Raw genomic sequence first — 17,598 nt, forward strand, 5'->3', positions numbered from 1 at the left:
TACTTCTTGATCTTGTATCCGAAGCCCATCCTGTTACTGTTAGTCGAAAGGAGGATCATCTGTACTGTATATACATAATGTGCCCGCGTGCGCATGCATAATTTCTTAAGCAGACAAGGACAATATCTGTAGTTTCACGATAATCTTCCGAGGCGATGCAAGTAAAAGGGGAAAACTAAGAGCCAACTGAACTTGTACGGCTTGTCACAGACCAAAGGCCACTCTCTGCACAGTCACGACGTTTTTTGCTTGGCATCCGAATGAGGCCTGTAATCTGTAGTTCTGTGATTGCCCTGCAAAATCGTGCTCTGTGAAAAGGCAAGGTTAAGGATCATGATGCACATCCAACTCAAATTTTTTGTAGTCAATACGAGGCAAAACATTACAGAACATAATCCTTGATGCAGGCAGAAGCAATGCATGCTGTTGCTATGCACCTATAAAAACAAAGCAGATATGTGAAAAACGATAAACAAGAGATGTTGGGATTTGGTTTCGTGACTTAGTATTTTGATCTTTCCATAGAAAATAGTAAGATTATGTCTAGCATCATAAACATCTTTGATTAGGTCAGTTCTTTAGCGGATAATATTGTGCTACGGTGGTGGAGCGGGCCCGGGAAGTGATATGCCCCAGGCCGGGATGTGACAGGTAGCCACAACAAAAATTAAACTGTGCATTTCAACTTAAATAGATGGCCTCCTTCTTCTTCCTCACGAATCATTTGAACTGCCGCTTCTGCAACGCAGCTCCGGCTCACATTGGAAATGCCCATATTTCATCTTATTTCTTGGCTATACGCCGATAGTACTTGGGATTTAAAAAAAAACGAAGTCCTTCGCACAATGGATGTTGTACAACAGTAAAGGAACCAGGGCGCGTTTGCAAGTTTTCCGACTGACTAGTGGGGCGACTACCCACTACTGGGCTTCTTTTCCAGCGAGATGAGGGACGATCGCTCCTCTGTAGATTCGCCCATGAGTGTAAGTGTTAGTGGTAATGGTAAGACGATGGCAGAGGTGGTGTGGGTGGGGTGGCGATGATGAGACGACAGAGGCGGTGGTGGCGGCCAAGTGGTGCTAATAATAGTGACAACGGTGGTGTCATATATAATTTTATTTTTTTCTTAAAAACTCTAAATACCCTTATTTTTATTGTCTCAAGTATGTTGTATCAAGTATGTTGTATCAAGTATATCGTATCTAGTATTTTTGAAAAAATTACTTCCACAAAACAATATGCTTCACATATTTTTCACTAACATGCGCACATAAAAAAAAAAAAAAAAAAAAAAAAAGAAAAGAAAAAAAACGTTAACGGAACGTAATTTTCCCCGCGACAAAAACTTCATTCTCTCTTTTACCGACAAAACCGAAAAAAGATTCCCTCAGAAAAAAAAAAATGAAACAGAAGAAATCGTTCCTAGTTCCCACTTTGCCAGTGAGTTAACGTCTCGAGATTGAATTGAAATTTGTATGAAAAGTTAGGCGGATGCCCTTACGAATTCGATCAGGATAGTCAATACTCAATAGTGAGGAGGGGGATCGAGGATCGAATTCATTCCCAGAAGAGACAGAATAGATGGGTTGGGGTTGGGCAATCTACGAGGGAGTGGTGGCGTTGGGATCGCTTGGGCTGCTGGGATGGGCGGGGCTGTGGTTCTTGAACCGAAGGCTCTACAAAGAGTACGAAGAGAAGAGGGTCTTAGTTCAGATCATTTTCAGCGTCGTCTTCGCCTTCTCCTGCAATCTTCTGCAGCTCGTCCTCTTCGAGATCATCCCCCTTCTCTCCCAAAGGTTTTTTTTTTTTCATTTTCCTTTTCTGTTTACAAGGAAACTATAATTTCATGATTGATTGCATAATTTAATAATTTGCATTTGCGTTTGATTTCTATAAAATAAATACATAAAATTGTATGATTTGGTTGCAGGGCCCGATGGCTCAACTGGAAGCTCGATTTGTTTTGTCTCATACTGTTACTGGTTTTCATGTTGCCTTATTATCATTGTTTCTTGATGCTCTGCAACAATGGTACGCCTACCCACTGCCTCCAGGGCCCCGTAGCCTCTAACAAACACCTTGTACTACCATACTTACTAGTTTACGAAAATTTAAACTCCAATCGTTTCATCTATTCATCTCAGGGTTTCGGAAGGAACGCGCTGCTCTTGGATCCTTCTTGTTCTTGCTCTCCTTCCTTTATGCTTTTTGGCGCATGGGCATTCACTTCCCTATGCCTTCCCCCGATAAAGGCTTCTTCACCATGCCTCAGTTGGTCAGTCGCATTGGCGTCATTGGCGTTACTGTCATGGCTGTCTTGTCCGGTTTTGGAGCTGTCAATTTGCCCTATAGTTACTTATCTCTCTTTATCCGAGAAATTGAGGAAACTGAGATCAAGTCCTTGGAAACACAGCTCATGCATTCCATCGAGACTTGTATTGCTAAGAAGAAGAAAATCATTCTTTCTCAAATGGAGATGGAACGCATTCAAGGACCAGAAGAGGTTCTCTTCACTATCCTATACTTTTCCGTTTCCAAAGTGTTAAAACTCTTGCATCTTGATTTCTATACTTTTGTCATATTTCAATGTGCTAACTCTATCATAATCTTATTCTGTTGTTCTAATTGGTGTTACTTAGAAACTGCATTTTGTATTAGCGTATCTTTAAGGGTTTAGTTATTAGCAGTGTTTATAAACCTAATCCCGACTTGTGCCTAATTAAATTTATAGTTGCAGAAATTAAAAGCTAGATCTTTCTTTAAAAGAATTGTTGGCACTGTTGTGCGATCTGTGCAAGACGATCAAAAGGAGCAAGGTTGGTATTGCTTTATGTTTTTCCTTATGATAAGATCTTGCATATTTTCTTTTGAAAGAATTGATTGCTTAATTTTTAAAGTTCTCTAATACTTCTCTAGCCGTGTTATTTGCATGCATTGAGACCTACTAGATATGTCGTCGTATTAAGCTTTCCAGACCATCAACATAGTGCAATTACTCTGTAAGGACGTCATAGTTGTCTTATTTCACTTATCTCCCCTCCCCCCACCCTCTCCCGTCCCCTTTTCTTTTTGGTTAATCAGATATCAGAAACATGGAAGCAGAAGTGCTAGCATTCGAAGAGCTTTCAAAGCAGCTATTCCTGGACATATATGAGCTTCGTCAAGCAAAGGTTTACTTCCAGTTCTGTAATTTCAGTTATACGATATAGATTTTAAATGATTCCCTATGGGACTGCTGACCTATGTGATTGTTTGTACTGAACCATGCATCTGTTATTTTAGGTACTACAATTTTCAAAAACTTTTGCTAAAATGCACCTCAGCCATTGTGGTTTTATTCAACCTGGGCGCAAGACTGGAAATTAGGTGCTAGCTTGGATGAAGGGAAATTTCTTTTCAAAACCATTAAGAATTCACCGCGATAGTTTTTTAAAAACAGTTGTCTCTTAATTGAAGGTGTTACAACTTACAAGTGAAGATTTCTGAATTGGAAATTTGTGTAGGCTATTTAAAACTCAATTCCATGTGCCATTCAAGAGTGTCATAGATGATAAAAACGACCCGGTTAACTAAAGTTAGGGCATAATAATGTTTACCCATATTTAATGGCCAAAATGTGGTGAAGCATCGCTGATTGAAAATTGAAAGTGGTGAAAAGAAGATTTATATGAGTCTTACTTGACAGGAGGCTGCTGCTTATTCTCGAACCTGGAAGGGTCATATGCAGAACCTACTCGGTTATGCATGCTCAGTCTACTGTGTATATAAAATGATTAAGGTATGAGATGCCTTTTTTTTCACTCAATGAGGTTGTTTGAATTGAAAATTACATAGTTTGCCAACATTAATTTTATTTTCTTCATGTTAACAAAGATGGAAAGTTTCAAACTTGTCCAAGTGTTTCTTGAAGTTACTATTGATTTTTGGAGTAGTGCCTGACTACTTTTAATTTCTCTGTGCAGTCTTTGCAAAGTGTTGTTTTCAAAGAGGTAATTCTTTCATGTCTCTTGTATTACCTATAATCACTTGCTTACATGTCTGTTTCTGATACCTACCCTATTAGTTTCCATTTTTGTTTTCGGTAAATAGTAATTCGTTCTCTGACAGGCTGGCTCTGTGGATCCTGTGACGATGGCAATTAGCATATTCCTGCAGTTCTTTGACATTGGTATCAATGCAGCCTTGCTATCACAGGTTAGCTAGCTTAACATTTACACCTTCATTGGCAGACCTTTTGGTTTCTATCTAAACCTGCATGCTTGCAGTTAAATAATATATATTGGTGTTTTTCCCTCTCAATGGACAAACTTGCAGTTACATAATATATTACTTTTGTGATAATGTGGACTCCCATTTTAGTGGTACAGGCCATATGCAAATCACAGTTTCAAACAATTGTAATCCTGATTTTGGCCTTATTTCATATGGGCTATTTTTCGTGTGACATTTTTACTACTATGGATTGCAAATATGCAGTTGAATCTTATGATATAATCTTATTAGTGGTTGATTTATTGAACACATGGTTGACACTTCATTTGTTCTCATTTGTCGGCAGTATATTTCACTCTTGTTCATTGGAATGTTGATTGTTATATCAGTTCGTGGATTCTTGACAAATTTAATGAAGGTAATCCTTCTTGTGCCTGCCTTACTATTTATTCTTATTTAAGTTGGAGAACCACAATCCGCTGATTGGATTTCTTGAGACTGACTTTCAAAATGCAGTCTGCAGTTTTCTAGAGGGAAAAGAAATGAGTTCTGAATGCTTGGCTTTTTTTTTTCTTGACCGAGTTGCATACAAAAGGGGTAGGCCACTGTATTAAGGAACTCAGAAGCTGAAAGTTGAAACTTGAAAGACAGTTTTTCTGGATCTGGAGATAAGAACCAGATGTCCCACATTGGTCTTAGGTTGTACATGCTAGTGCCGCAATTATATCAAGAAAATAAATGAATTAAGCTGACCCAGGCATTAGTCCCATTTTAATCACTTTCAGGGAATAGGCCTTATTCCCATTTTAATCATTTTCTGGGAATAGGCCTAGTGGTCTGTGGTTGTTGAAGAGCAACTGATGGAAACATAAAACATCACCTTTATGGTTTAACTTTCTTGCTCTGCTGTGCACAGTTCTTTTTTGCAGTTTCCAGAGTTGGAAGTGGATCTTCTAGCAACGTTGTATTGTTTCTCTCTGAAATTATGGGAATGTACTTTGTGTCCTCTATTCTATTGATAAGGAAAAGCTTGGCGACTGAGTACAGGTATGCTGATATTTTATGTTTGTCAACTTTTGGTTTTGTTCTTCTGTCTTCCCTTGATGTTCAATGGCATGGTTATGTTTATGAATTTCGGTCAGTTGTATTGAGCTTAAGTGCAAGTTTATTTTACTCTTTGTGTAGACAGTGCACCTAAAATTCTTACTTTGAAATGAAATTTATGTACAATTACTTGAAATTAGAAGTTGACTATGTTCTTAGTGAAACAAAAACATTTTCTTCTATTACTTGAAATTTATGTACAATTACTTGAAATTTATGTACAATTCTTCTATCTATACTACATATCGAAGTATCAAAGGGGTTTAGTACAGAAACCGGCCAAAATACTTTGGCTTGTAAGATGAACCCATATAATGACAGTAGTATTGGTGCGAAGATGGTATTATAATACCATGCTATATAAAAGATATTATTACTTCATGACTAAATGAAATTGTTTAAAAGGTTAATAACAATCATATTTACTTGAAAAAAGGTTTACAATCCTAGTCATTGTAAAAGTGTATTACCGTATTTGTATTTAAAATGAAAACGTTGAAGCTTGTAAACTGCAGACTCTGGCTTTAATCATGTCCTGTCTCAAAGTGCAGATTTTCCAAATGATGGCCCTCAGAAGTTTTTTGGTCTTTTGTCATATAAGCTTGATTGCATTCAGTCCGTCATTTAGGTAGCTTCTGAGCTGATGAATGAGTTTTAAAGAGTGAGCCATTATCTCTTGGCAGGATGATCATAACAGATGTATTGGGTGGAGATATTCAGTTTGACTTCTATCACCGATGGTTTGATGCAATCTTTGTGGCCAGTGCTTTCCTTTCTTTGCTTTTGCTTTCTGCACATTATACTTCTCGGCAAGCTGACAAACACCCGATTGATTAATACGGCAAGTATGTAACAAATTTACCTTTTGAATTCCAAAAAGAATAAGAATTGGATCAAATGTAAAGGTTAAATTGTTTGTTTAGACTTTTGCGAGCTTATATGCCAGGATTTTAATAAGAAAAGAAGAGAACTAGGGATTTTAAATGACTGATTGCATAATAGTTACTTCAAATTCATTTTAAATATAATTTATTTCGTTATCTGATATCCACTCAGTCTAATTATTCTATGAAGTAATTTGTAGCCTAGGTATCTTTTGTTGTAGCATGACACATATGCAAGATGTTTTGGATTTTGAATTTCAAATATGGACAAGTATAATTTTATATTGAATTTATTGAAGTTTTCGGATGATATGATAGGCTTTCTTGTATTCTCTACTTATATGGAAAAAATTGCAGCCATTGCCTTGCAGGTGCTAAATGGTATGTTGGAGCTAACTCTTCTTACATGATCGACCAAAGGATGACAAATCCGAATGGATTACATCCAACAACAGTCGGTTGTCATGTTGATGGCGGGGATGGTTTTAAACAGAACGGGCCGAAGGGCTGCCTGGTATTGTATGCTGAGAATGGGAAGGGGAAAGGAAAGGATGAAGGAGGTGCTGCTGAATCTGACAACCACAAAAGTTGCTCCTCCATCCTTATTAGTTTGTTTGTCTTATGCTTTTGCCATAATGCCATCATTGCCACGTACAGATTCTCTACTTTTTCCCATCAACGCTCGAATTCTTCCTACACTTTGGGTTTAGTCCCATATATATATATATATATATATTTTTTTTTTTGCTTTACAATTCTTCAAAGCAAGAAGGGTACTAGTACTAAATATCTCATTAATAGAAGTGAATTGTGACGGGGATGGACTAAATGCAAATTAAATTACAGGAAAACTTATCAAAAGGGCTTGAAAATTTTGAGTTTTAATGATAAGGACAAAATAAAAGGTAAAATGAATAGTACATGATTAATTTTTTAGTGTAAAAATGTGGTTTTTCGTTAAAGTGAATAGTATCATGGGGTTTTCGTTAAAACTCCCTTAAATTATTCCTAGGTGTGCCCGCAAATCCATTTCAGGTTGATTGTGATTCGTGAGGCTCACACTTTGGATTTACATTAATGATAAAAACTTACAAATATTTATGTTTTGGGATCAAATCTTTTTTACGCTCAAATTTGTACCAACAATAGCGTTTTGGGATCAACCTTCATGAGAATTAGGGCCGTTAAGATTGCTCAAGAAGTGCTTCAAGTAAAAACATGTTGAAATTATTATTAAAAAAAAAAAACCTTAAAAGCAAAAAGCACTTAGAGTGCTTCTTAAAAGAAAGTGATTCTCTATAAATTGTTTTTATTTAATAGAACTTCTGTCAATAGTAAAGTTTGGTTTGGTCTTTGGTATATGAACCAGAATAATGCTTTCATACTACACATTACTACACGATAATGCTTTTAAGAAGAGTCGTTTAGCATGTGCTTTTCTATAAAGCATTTTTAAGAGCCATGATTATTATTACATCTTTTTAATAATTATAGTAAAAAAGGCTTTTGGTTCTCGTAAATTGTTTTGGCTCTACTAAAAGTAAATATCAAACAAACCTCTGGATCGAATGTGAGAAGTGTGGAATCACTAATCAAGTTGGTAAGGATAATATTTTTTTTGTTTATGGGCAAATTTTACCTAATTTTATTTATTTAATATTTGATGTTACTATGAATTTTTTGTTTTCCTTTTGAAATTGTCATATTTTTCTTAGTTTAGTTTTACCATGGTATTTCTACTTTATTAAAATCCTAACGATTTTTCTGCTAGACTTCATAAGTTTTATTTTTGTAACAGTTCGATCGCAACATATCTAATAGAAGAAAAACCGTGATGTTAAATTGGTAAAGGTCAAAATGAAAAAAAATAAAATAAAATAGACAAGGCCCTTTTAATAATTTAAAATACGGGAGACCCGCATTTAAATTCCAAATCTACAAAAGTTCTCATTCACTCATTTTCTATAGAAAATAAATCTCCACAGAGGGAGAGGATGAAGTTGAAATTCCCCAAGCTCACAAGGAATAGAGAGACGCAACAAGAAAATATATATGAGGTATATATGTATATAAGTAGTTTTTCAAAGACATTTATATATTATATACATAAATAAATGAGATTGTGTGTGGTTAGAGTAGATGGTCATTTTGGTTCTGGTCTGAGAGTTGATTTGAATGCCATTTGCTTGAAAGTTAGGGCTTCAATTGAATCGAATCGAATCGAATCGAATCGAAACGTGCAGCAGCATCGCAGGACATTGGACTACCAAGTGTTTGTTTGGGTTTCGATTAGATTAGATTAGGGTTGGGGCTTGGGACGGACGATTGCCTCGGCGAACGAACGAATGGAGGATGGAAGGGATGAAGGGGCAGTTCTGAAATCAAAGGCGCGTAATTTTCAACCGACATGCTTTTCTTCTCGTCTCTTGATTTGATTACTTGATTTTGTTTTGTATGATCGGATTACTTGCTGAATTGATGATTGGATTGATTGGCAATGGGCAGTGGCTTTGTATTGGGAATTTTGGATTTCATGGTATAGGGTTTTTGGGTCCTGATAGAAAACTCTTTTCTTTAATAATTTAATTTGCGTTTGGTTTGCATCTTCACAGCTGCATTAGCCTCTCTCTAAATTGATTTACTTTTCACTTTTCATGCAGTAATTGGAGTCCGCACTCTGTTATTGGGTACCGGAGATTGGGCTTAATGTAATTCTGGTTATATCGCAGCAGTTTGGAGTTTTGAGTTTGGAGAGGGAGTGATTGCATGCAAGGGCCGGCCTGTTGATCATGATATTCAGAGGACTATGGTGAGATGACTCTCGGTAATTTGCCTTCTTTCTTCTTTGTTTATTTTCAGTTTTCTTTTCCTATATCATGCAGTAGCCCTTATTTCAAAGAAAGTAGGCAATTAAACTTCAGCTTTTTCGTTGACCATCCGACGACCATTAGGGTTTTGATAATTTCACTAGCCATTTCTCGCTTATTAGGAGTGTGTTGTAATGGATGATTGAATTCAGATTTTAGGAACATTGGAGGAATTTCCCTTATACATTAATCTAACCATAAATTTGAACGAGGAAATTGGAGAGACTGAGAAATTCCAAAATGATACAACTTAAAATGATGGAATTCACTGTTCTAGAATTTGTCAAATTTTTTGTTTGGCTAACCTAAAGTGTAATGGGATTTAAAGATGGAATTTTATGTTTTGTTCTTTTATAGCCACCAATTTGTAAATGTGGGGTAGTGTTTGGTAGATGTGTTCAGGGTGGAAGTGATGGTGGTGATGAACAGGTAGTGGAGGTCATGGCTATGGCGGTGTACATAGTTGTTTTTCTTAAAATACTCACTCTTTTGAAATTTTAGAAATTACAACTATTTAGATGGAAAATTATGAACTTCAAATTATACATCTCTTTGTTTATTATAAATCCAAACAAGGGAATGGTCGTATATCAATTTAAAAGTTCTCTCCTTGTTCCAAATTCCAAGTTTAGTAATTTTCATTTGTGGGAATATTACCGGCCAGTTGAAGGGATTCTCACATGCAGCTTCCTGCATATGTTTTTTTTTTTTTTTTTTTTTTCCTTACTCCCTTAAGCTGAGAGTGACATTGAGTGTGGGATTTGTCTCAGTTATTTGATTTTTACGTTGCCCATGCTCTGATACGGTCAGTGCTGCAAAGTCAGGATTTTCCTATAACTTTTTAATCCTCCATTGTTAATTTAAGTATTGCTTCGACTACTAATTTATTTCTTTGTATTTATTAGGTGTCATCTAAATTTTTAAAAGAGTTTGGTAAGCATTCCAGAGGTGGGAAGGTTCATATTAGTGGCGAGTCTGGGACTTGCAACTTGTGCTCTGCTCCCTGTTCATCTTGTATGCATCCTAATAGATCTTTTATGGGGTCAAGGGCTGATGAATTTTCTGATGAAACCTGTCGTGTTAATGCGGCTAGTCAATATTCTATCAATGTGGGAGATACTTCATCTTCTTTTAAGAGAAAAGCATGTGACAGTTTACAACATACCACCAGTGAGACAAGTAACCTGCTTAGCGTTAATTCAAGTCATGATTCTTTGTCTGAAAATGCTGAAAGCAAAGCAACCATGAGGTCTTCTGATACATCCGAAAATGCTGTTGAAGTCCATGATGATAACATTTCATGTATAAGCAGAGCCAATGATGCAAATCTGGCAGTCAATAACCATAACAGGAACGTAGAATGGAAGAATTTGTCTTGTAGTTTAGCTTCAGCTGGTAGTATAGGGACAGAAGAATCTGGAAAGGCACATAAGTCAGTCTTGTCAGAGATGGTAAAACCTGCAGATTCTGGTGATAGCACAAAAAAGGTGCAAACTCTTGCTTTTACTAACGGATTGGTCATCTCTTTCCTTTTATGCAATTTTGTACTGATTTAGGAGAGGATGCATCTCTTATCATATGCAGGGAAAACTGCCAGAATTTTTTGGACATGCTGATTCATCATTTAAGAATGAGTCAGATATTATTGCTGGCCAGAAATTCGTTTCTTATAAAAGTTTAGGGGTCCCTACAAAATTGTGTCCAAAGATAGAAGTAGAGAGTAACGGACAAGACCCAAAAGATGAAGCGTCAAAATGTTTGGATCATGGTGACAAAGATGTTATGTCGAATGAGTTGGCCGAAGTAGCTGACATGCAGCCCTTGCAATCTGCATCTGGGGATGACAGTGATGAATCAGACATTGTGGAGCATGATGTGAGTTCCCTCCCATCCCCCATAAAATTTGTATGTATGACTTGTTTGCAGAAATTCTTGTTTATTCTTTGTGTCTCTTCCCCCTCAATATTTTTTCTGGCTTCACGTGTCTCCCTATAAGGTTTCATATAAAATGATATTTTCTTGGCAGTAGTCTGAAGATTTGTAAATACGCTTCTTGATTTATGTTGTCGTTGTAACTTAATTGTTTGATCAAACCTAATGTTGATTAGCATATTTCAAGATAATAAAGAGAAAACAAGTATTTGCAGCTTTTTCAGTGTCATTAAGAAAACATCCCCCTTTATTTGTTAAAAATTTGTAAATGTTTGCTATTTTCATGCTAGAACATCACATTTTAATTTGAAGGATGTTACCCCAGCGGATCGGTGCTCATTATGAGGGGTATGTGTGATGTATTCATCTGTATTGAGGTCTAATTATCTTATGCTTTAAGTCAGAGATAGTAGACTTTGGATGGTTGCATCATGTTAAAGACAAGGAAGGGTTGTCTATCCATTTTTGTTATTGGCTCCTCTTGGAGACTCTATGAATGCTTCAGTTTTATCTTTTTTAGTTTTATCTGTGGGTGACATGCTTTATAGCTTCTCATTTCCTGTATTGGCTTCTTCACTTATGAGCTGAAAAACTAAAAACTGTTGCCTTTTCTTTGGGGTCATAAACAGGTAAAAGTATGTGATATTTGTGGGGATGCAGGTCGAGAAGATATGCTTGCCATGTGTAGTAGGTGCAGTGATGGTGCAGAACACATGTAATAGTCTTTCATCCTATTTTTGCTGTCAGGATTTTTCTTGTGATATTTTATGTTCTCATGCTTTTGATCAAAATTTTCTAAACATTATTATTGCTGAAAGCAGCTATTGTATGCGAAAAATGCTTCGGAGAGTTCCTAAAGGTCCATGGCTGTGTGAGGAATGCAAGTTTACCGAGGAAACTGACAACCAGAAGCAAGGTAAAGCAGATTGAATTATATTAGTTTAACACATGCTAATGTGCTGGTACTTAGCTGTGAAATGCATAATCTTTTTCTGTATTTGAATTCTAAAGGTTCAGATATGGAGGTGAAAAGAAAGGAGAAAGCGATTATGAGTACACAATTCTCTAATAAGAGACTTGCAGAAAACATAGAAGTGGCTCCTTCTGTGAAAAGGCAGGGTCTTGAAATGCGGGTGGGATCACCAAAGCCATCTAGCCCTAAGAGAATGGGTGCTCTATCACGCGAGTCTTCATTCAAAAGCTTAGATAAGGATAGGTTGAGGCCAGCTTATCAGACTTCTCAGGGTACTAATAATATATCAGAAACTGCACGTTCTCCTTCAAATGGCATAGGGGCCAAGGGTGAGTAGTAATTGCTGCAGGATACATGTTTCATGCTCCCTCTCTACCCCTCTTTTTATCTATAGCAACTCTTTTGCTTTCTGATGTCTAGGTGGGGTTGTTGTTTCCCATTTTTGCATTTTTTAGAGTTCTATATTAAGAAAGAACAACAGTTCATCGTATTTCTGCCTGCAGGTACATTTTCAAAGTCAAATTCGTTCAACACGTTAAATTCTAAACCAAAAGTTAAACATGTAGATGAAGTTGTTCCTCACAAGCAAAAGGGTTTTAAAGAACATGCCTCCCTTGATATGAAGGAGAGGGTGGTGCCCAGAATTATGGGCAAGTCTGTGTCTTTCAAGTCTGCGAGCTCAGGGCGTTCGAATGTTTCTGAATCAAAAGTTAAAATGCTCTCATCAAAGTTTAGCCATGTTGCAGATCTTAAAGGATTGAAACAGGCAAAAGAGCGGAGTGCCGTTGAAAGAAAAAATTTGTCCAAACTAGACCGTCCCATGGCTAATTTTACGACAGCTAATTCTGTTGTCTCAACTCCTAAGAGTGACCTAGCATCTCGTGGTGAAACTAGTTTGCTTTCATCTGTGAGCAATCGTGAGCCAAAGGTTGCACTACCTGATGGAAAATCAAGTTCATCAAAATCTAGTGTAACTCGTGAAGGTTTTGACACTCAAATTACTTCAGGTAAATCTTTTCCTTCTTGATTGTGAAATTGGGCTAGTTCTGTACTTCTGTGTTCTTCAAGCTCGAGGTTTTGCCTTACTTTTATGTTTCTTTGTATGGTTTGTTTGATGGTTATGTATCTTGGACTAGATAGTGTTAATAACCTAAAGTATCACTGTGTGTTTTCCATTGCAGGTGGAGGTTCATCTATGAATGGAATGTCTAGTTCTGCTTCTGAACAAAAGTTAAACCATGTTAGCTTTAAGGATGAATCCTTATCCAGCTCCGTGACTGTTGAGAAATTACACTGTAATGTAGATGGAACATCAGAAGATGTGTTACCACAATCAGGGGAAATGATAGATCAGGATGATAAAGCCAGGGAGAGCTCTGTTCGCTGTACGCCTGCTGTTGTAGCTAGTCCAAAATGTAAAGAGATAGGAATTAACGCGGAATTTGGTAGACCTGTAATTTCACAGGCTTCTGGTACTGATGCTTCTGCTCCGAGAGGTTCTAGGGAGGAGATCCAGAGAGGTAACCGGTTGAAAGATGCTATTCATGCAGCTTCACTTAGAAAGTCTGAAATATACAGAAAGAAAAGAGTATTCGATCAGTCTGATGAGTCTTCAACACCGAACATGGACTCGAGTTATGAAGTAGCTGCTCAAGAGCAATCACCTGACGGACGTGCAATCCTTGGGACTTCTACTTCTGACGCTTCCAAGAATACAACTGTCAATAATTTAAAGCAGCTTACAGTGCAGCCCATTGATTCTGGGTTCCCTTCCAAAGTGGCATACTCTGTATCTGTTGTTCCTGGCAAGCCTACAGTGAAAGATTTGCATAATCATGCTTCAGGGGCGATGTCCGTTCTTGTGAAGACAACAGCCATTCCAGAATATGAATACATCTGGCAGTATGGTTCTCTTGGTTTTTATTAGTTATCAAATCTTGTCTGCTTCATATTCTACATTTTCTTTCCTTTTCTTTCTGGTGTTAGTTTTCTCTTTTTTCCTCTTCTTTTGTTCCATTGACAATGTCTTACAAGATAGGCTTATCTTATTTTCATGCAGGGGAAGTTTTGAAGTGCAGAGAGGTGGAAATTTTATGGATTTATGTGGTGGAATTCAAGCTCACTTGTCCACTTGTGCATCACCAAAGGTCCCTGAAGTGGTAAACAAATTTCCACACAAAGTTTCTCTGAATGAAGTTCCTCGCCTGAGTGTATGGCCATCACAGTTCCGTCAAAGTGGCGCTAAAGAAGATAATATTGCACTTTATTTCTTTGCTAAAGATCTTGATAGGTAGTGAATTAGTGATAGACATACACTTTCATTTAATATTTTCAAAGTCTTGTTATTTCCACAACATTTTTTTTCTATATTTCCTATTATGCAGTCGTTTCAATTTTTGATGCAGTTATGAAAGACACTACAACAGCCTGTTGGATGCTATGGTCAAGAATGATCTAGCCCTCAAAGGGAATTTTGATGGTGTTGAACTTCTGATATTCCCATCCAATCAGCTTCCTGAGAAATCACAACGTAAGGAATTCTGAAGTTTCATTACATTGGGTTAGGTGTTCTACCCAGTGATAATATGTTTGATGCGGTTGTGCTGTGTGTAAGTTATGGCTTAAACTGCTTAATGCTTAAATAAGTTCTGATGCTAATATTGCGAACCTGTAATTATGGAGCATATATAGAAATATGGATAATCTTCATGTTCTGTAATCTGTATGATGCTGTCTTCTTTTAAATAATTGGCTGCTTCTCTCGTCTTGCTGATGTTTTTGCCTTTTTGGTCCTGTCCTCAAGTGCTTTCAGCTTGACCTCATTTTTGGTTATTGGTGCAGTAGTTGCTCTTTATTGTCAACTGTTTGTGGCAATAGCATTGTTCTTGCTGACCTAGAGTCATACTGTCTGCTGAAATCTGTTTTCTGTCATTGGCAGGTTGGAATATGCTATTTTTCCTTTGGGGTGTGTTCAGGACAATAAGGGTGCATTGTTTAGATTTTACCGAGACATGTGTTCCTAGCTTGAGCAACTCATTTCATAAAGCTCCTACTGATGGCATGACATTGTCCGAGAACATATGTATACCTAAGCATATAGATGAATCTTCTCCTTCTGACAGATCTTTTGATGTTCCCTCTGCTTCCAATGCCTCTCTGCATATGGCCCCCACAGTTACCAAGGATTGTGAGAACAAAGATACTTATCCTGAAGAAGTGCGTTTAGGTTCAAAAGTGAACTTGGCAGTACAGGATTGTAGGGTTGATTCCAACACAACAAACAATGCCGGCTTGTCTGAAGGAGTTGAATACATCACTCCTTGCCTGGTAACTTTCTTGTTCTTTTTCCTTTTTTCCAGAATGTATAAGGTGCATCATGGTGGTTGTTGTCCTTGATTTTTGTATTTCAGTCCCTCATTCGGGGTGTGAAACCATATTGTGGCTTGGCTGGCCTCTCTTTCTCTCTCATGCTGAGAGATTAATTTCTTTCAGTGTTTTTCTTTGCAGTGTGGTTGTATCTTTCTAACATCTGTGCTAGACTTCATTGATGTTATCAATCATATGGTTGCACCACTTGTTTCCTTTCACTCTTAAAAATGTGAAGATGAACAATTTTGACCAGTGTTGCTATACTTTTTGAGATGTTTTTAGATTATGATGTTCTGCATTTATTCTCGCCAGTGGTCAAGACCTAAATGACATTATTTCTTTAGTCAAAAGATCCTTATTTGCTTAGTCCATGCACTTTGGTGTAGAAGTATAGATGGCATTACTGATGTCACAGAACTTGACTCCACAATGATCATCCATTGGTCTGAGAATGTTTATTGATGCCCGTGCTATGTGTTGACTCGCTGAGTGATATGTCCTATGATGTACTCTACTCCACTAATTAGCTGTGTTATAGAGGGATAATTTATTGGGAAGGTTTGGTATTTTAAGCTTGGCCCTCGTTTCATGGTTCAATTTACTTACCTAGTCAAAATTTGTTTCTTAAATGTTGGTACTGTGATGTGTATATATTTTTGGGTCATTGAGATTTGTGTGTGTGTGTGTGTGTGTGTATTTACTAAAGGGTTATTGTCTCACATTCTGCAGCAGGAAAGTTGTCTTCGAGAAAGCAGAGTTGGTAAAGAAATTAAGTCTTCTATTCCAACAACTGGGTCAAATAGCTCCAACAAGGGTGAGAAGAGGCAAGTGCATTGGGTCACTTCTGTTGATAGGGAAGATACTGATTCTCTGGAGATTCGTCTTGTTTCCAGTCGAGAGGTAGCCGTTTCTAGGAGTGTTGGGGATGACAGATTTCCAGATAGAAAGAAAAGGGTTGGTATCGCAGGAGGGGTTGAGGAGGTGATTCTGGACAGAGTGAGGATGGATAAAGCTGATTTTAAACAAGAGAGGGAATTGAGGAGAGATTATGGATATAAGGAATCAGAAGCAGCCTTGGTGAGAGACTTGACAGCCAGAGTCAACTCTTGTCAGCCTAGTGATAGAAAACACCCAGACATACCTATTTCAGAGAGAACAACTTCTGCAGCCACAACTCAAGAAATGCCATGGAATGAGGTGAATATCACACAGATGGATGTCGAGATTGATAGGAAGAAGCCAAAAATCGGTTCAAGTGGATTTGATGGCTGTAGCACTTCTAGAGGTACAGAAGCTGTGGTTGAGGACAAGAGATGCTTTGAAGCATGTGAGGAGAAAGTTATTCCAGAGGACTTGGGAAATACTGAAAGGTACTTCTTTCCTTTGGATTCACGTCATGTACAGCATTTTGGGCCGGTTGGCAACCCGGTGCCATGGAAAGATTTCTCATCAGGGTATGTGGATAAGACTCGCGAAGGGTTCCCAAGTCTCGAGCTAGCTCTAGGGGGAGAAACAAAACCACAAAATAAGGGAATACTGCCCTTCTTTGTTGGGTTAGCAGACGAGAAAGTTAACAACCAAGATAAGCCCTTAGAAGCAGCGGTGGTGGATGAGAAAGATGATGACGTGTCTGCGTCACTTTCCCTTTCCCTTTCATTCCCATTCCCAGACAAGGAACAACCTGGGAAACCTGTTTCAAAACCGGAGCAGCTTCTGCCTGAAAGACACCATGTGAATACATCACTGCTGCTCTTTGGGCGCTTGCCAGACGAATGAAGTGAAGATGAATTGCTGCGTTATGTACATTACGTTGCGTTTGAAATGCATGTGGCAATCGTGGTTGATCTTGCCTGGTTGCCGTCGTTCATCTTTCTCAAATATAGGATTTGCTGGTACTTTTTCTTAGTATTTGAATACTGTTTTTAGATGTTTGGTAATTGAGTGCGTTACTATTACTGTTACGGCTGTTTGTATATAAAGAGAAATAAGCCACCATAGTTTTAAGAACCATTAGGAATTTGAAACCAATGTGTTGCTGAATCTTCCAAGTTTTGACTCCTACGTTTTCTTCTTCTTTCGTCTTTTGAATCTTTGATGCGTCTGCTAACTACGATGTATTTTGCCGATCCAATCCTGTCCAACCGTCCAATCCAATGGATGCCTTTATAACTCAAGGACAGCAGTAATTAGCCGTACTTCGGAACGTCGAAACAAATTTAAACTCCTTTTTACTAAACAAACTAAAGTTATTTCCTTG

General features: G+C 37.6%; 2 protein-coding genes across 23 annotated transcripts; both read left to right on the forward strand.

Annotated features, from left to right (window-relative positions):
• Nucleotides 1-1,346: 1,346 nt before the first annotated feature.
• LOC137720855 (GPCR-type G protein 1) lies at nucleotides 1,347-6,879 on the forward strand. 4 transcript variants are annotated; one of them, XR_015960219.1, is made up of 12 exons: nucleotides 1,347-1,796; nucleotides 1,931-2,031; nucleotides 2,145-2,503; nucleotides 2,732-2,816; nucleotides 3,082-3,170; nucleotides 3,686-3,778; nucleotides 3,963-3,989; nucleotides 4,108-4,194; nucleotides 4,559-4,630; nucleotides 5,129-5,259; nucleotides 5,868-6,161; nucleotides 6,558-6,879. XR_015960219.1 is itself a non-coding variant. In XM_068459965.2 (12 exons), the coding sequence occupies exons 1-11, from the start codon at nucleotides 1,582-1,584 to the stop codon at nucleotides 6,151-6,153; spliced, it is 1,413 nt and encodes a 470-aa protein (XP_068316066.1). In that variant the 5' UTR covers nucleotides 1,347-1,581; the 3' UTR covers nucleotides 6,154-6,161; nucleotides 6,558-6,879. The 4 variants fall into 4 exon arrangements, 2 of the variants coding, with proteins under 2 accessions (XP_068316066.1, XP_068316067.1); XR_015960220.1 differs by having other exon boundaries at nucleotides 2,738-2,816; XM_068459965.2 differs by having other exon boundaries at nucleotides 6,000-6,161.
• Nucleotides 6,880-8,116: 1,237 nt separating this feature from the next.
• Nucleotides 8,117-17,381, forward strand: LOC137720025 (ASI1-immunoprecipitated protein 2). 19 transcript variants are annotated; one of them, XM_088690147.1, is made up of 14 exons: nucleotides 8,132-8,257; nucleotides 8,394-8,587; nucleotides 8,861-9,024; nucleotides 9,973-10,554; nucleotides 10,652-10,972; nucleotides 11,629-11,714; nucleotides 11,821-11,915; nucleotides 12,011-12,301; nucleotides 12,476-12,979; nucleotides 13,154-13,874; nucleotides 14,032-14,262; nucleotides 14,378-14,502; nucleotides 14,911-15,299; nucleotides 16,071-17,381. In XM_088690147.1, the coding sequence occupies exons 4-14, from the start codon at nucleotides 10,084-10,086 to the stop codon at nucleotides 17,115-17,117; spliced, it is 4,281 nt and encodes a 1,426-aa protein (XP_088546273.1). In that variant the 5' UTR covers nucleotides 8,132-8,257; nucleotides 8,394-8,587; nucleotides 8,861-9,024; nucleotides 9,973-10,083; the 3' UTR covers nucleotides 17,118-17,381. The 19 variants fall into 19 exon arrangements, with proteins under 19 accessions (XP_088546279.1, XP_088546297.1, XP_088546252.1 ...); XM_088690124.1 differs by having other exon boundaries at nucleotides 8,861-9,009; XM_088690172.1 differs by having other exon boundaries at nucleotides 8,140-8,257; nucleotides 8,398-8,736; nucleotides 10,652-10,942.
• Nucleotides 17,382-17,598: the final 217 nt, after the last annotated feature.

Source organism: Pyrus communis, chromosome 1, assembly GCF_041283825.1.
Source record: "Pyrus communis isolate YQ-2024b chromosome 1, ASM4128382v1, whole genome shotgun sequence".
NCBI classification, from domain to species: Eukaryota; Viridiplantae; Streptophyta; class Magnoliopsida; order Rosales; family Rosaceae; genus Pyrus; species Pyrus communis.

What these genes read in the sequence shown, in the direction of transcription:
- LOC137720855 (XM_068459965.2), top strand. Translation starts at nt 1,582, where the DNA reads ATGGGTTGGGGTTGGGCAATCTACGAGGGAGTGGTGGCGTTGGGATCG. An exon ending in CTTGATGCTCTGCAACAATG is followed by an intron (nt 2,032 to 2,144) that starts GTACGCCTACCC and finishes TATTCATCTCAG; the next exon opens with GGTTTCGGAAGGAACGCGCT. An exon ending in ATGCAGCCTTGCTATCACAG is followed by an intron (nt 4,195 to 4,558) that starts GTTAGCTAGCTT and finishes ATTTGTCGGCAG; the next exon opens with TATATTTCACTCTTGTTCAT.
- LOC137720025 (XM_088690126.1), top strand. An exon ending in AACTGACAACCAGAAGCAAG is followed by an intron (nt 11,916 to 12,010) that starts GTAAAGCAGATT and finishes TGAATTCTAAAG; the next exon opens with GTTCAGATATGGAGGTGAAA. An exon ending in GCTTCCTGAGAAATCACAAC is followed by an intron (nt 14,503 to 14,910) that starts GTAAGGAATTCT and finishes TGTCATTGGCAG; the next exon opens with GTTGGAATATGCTATTTTTC.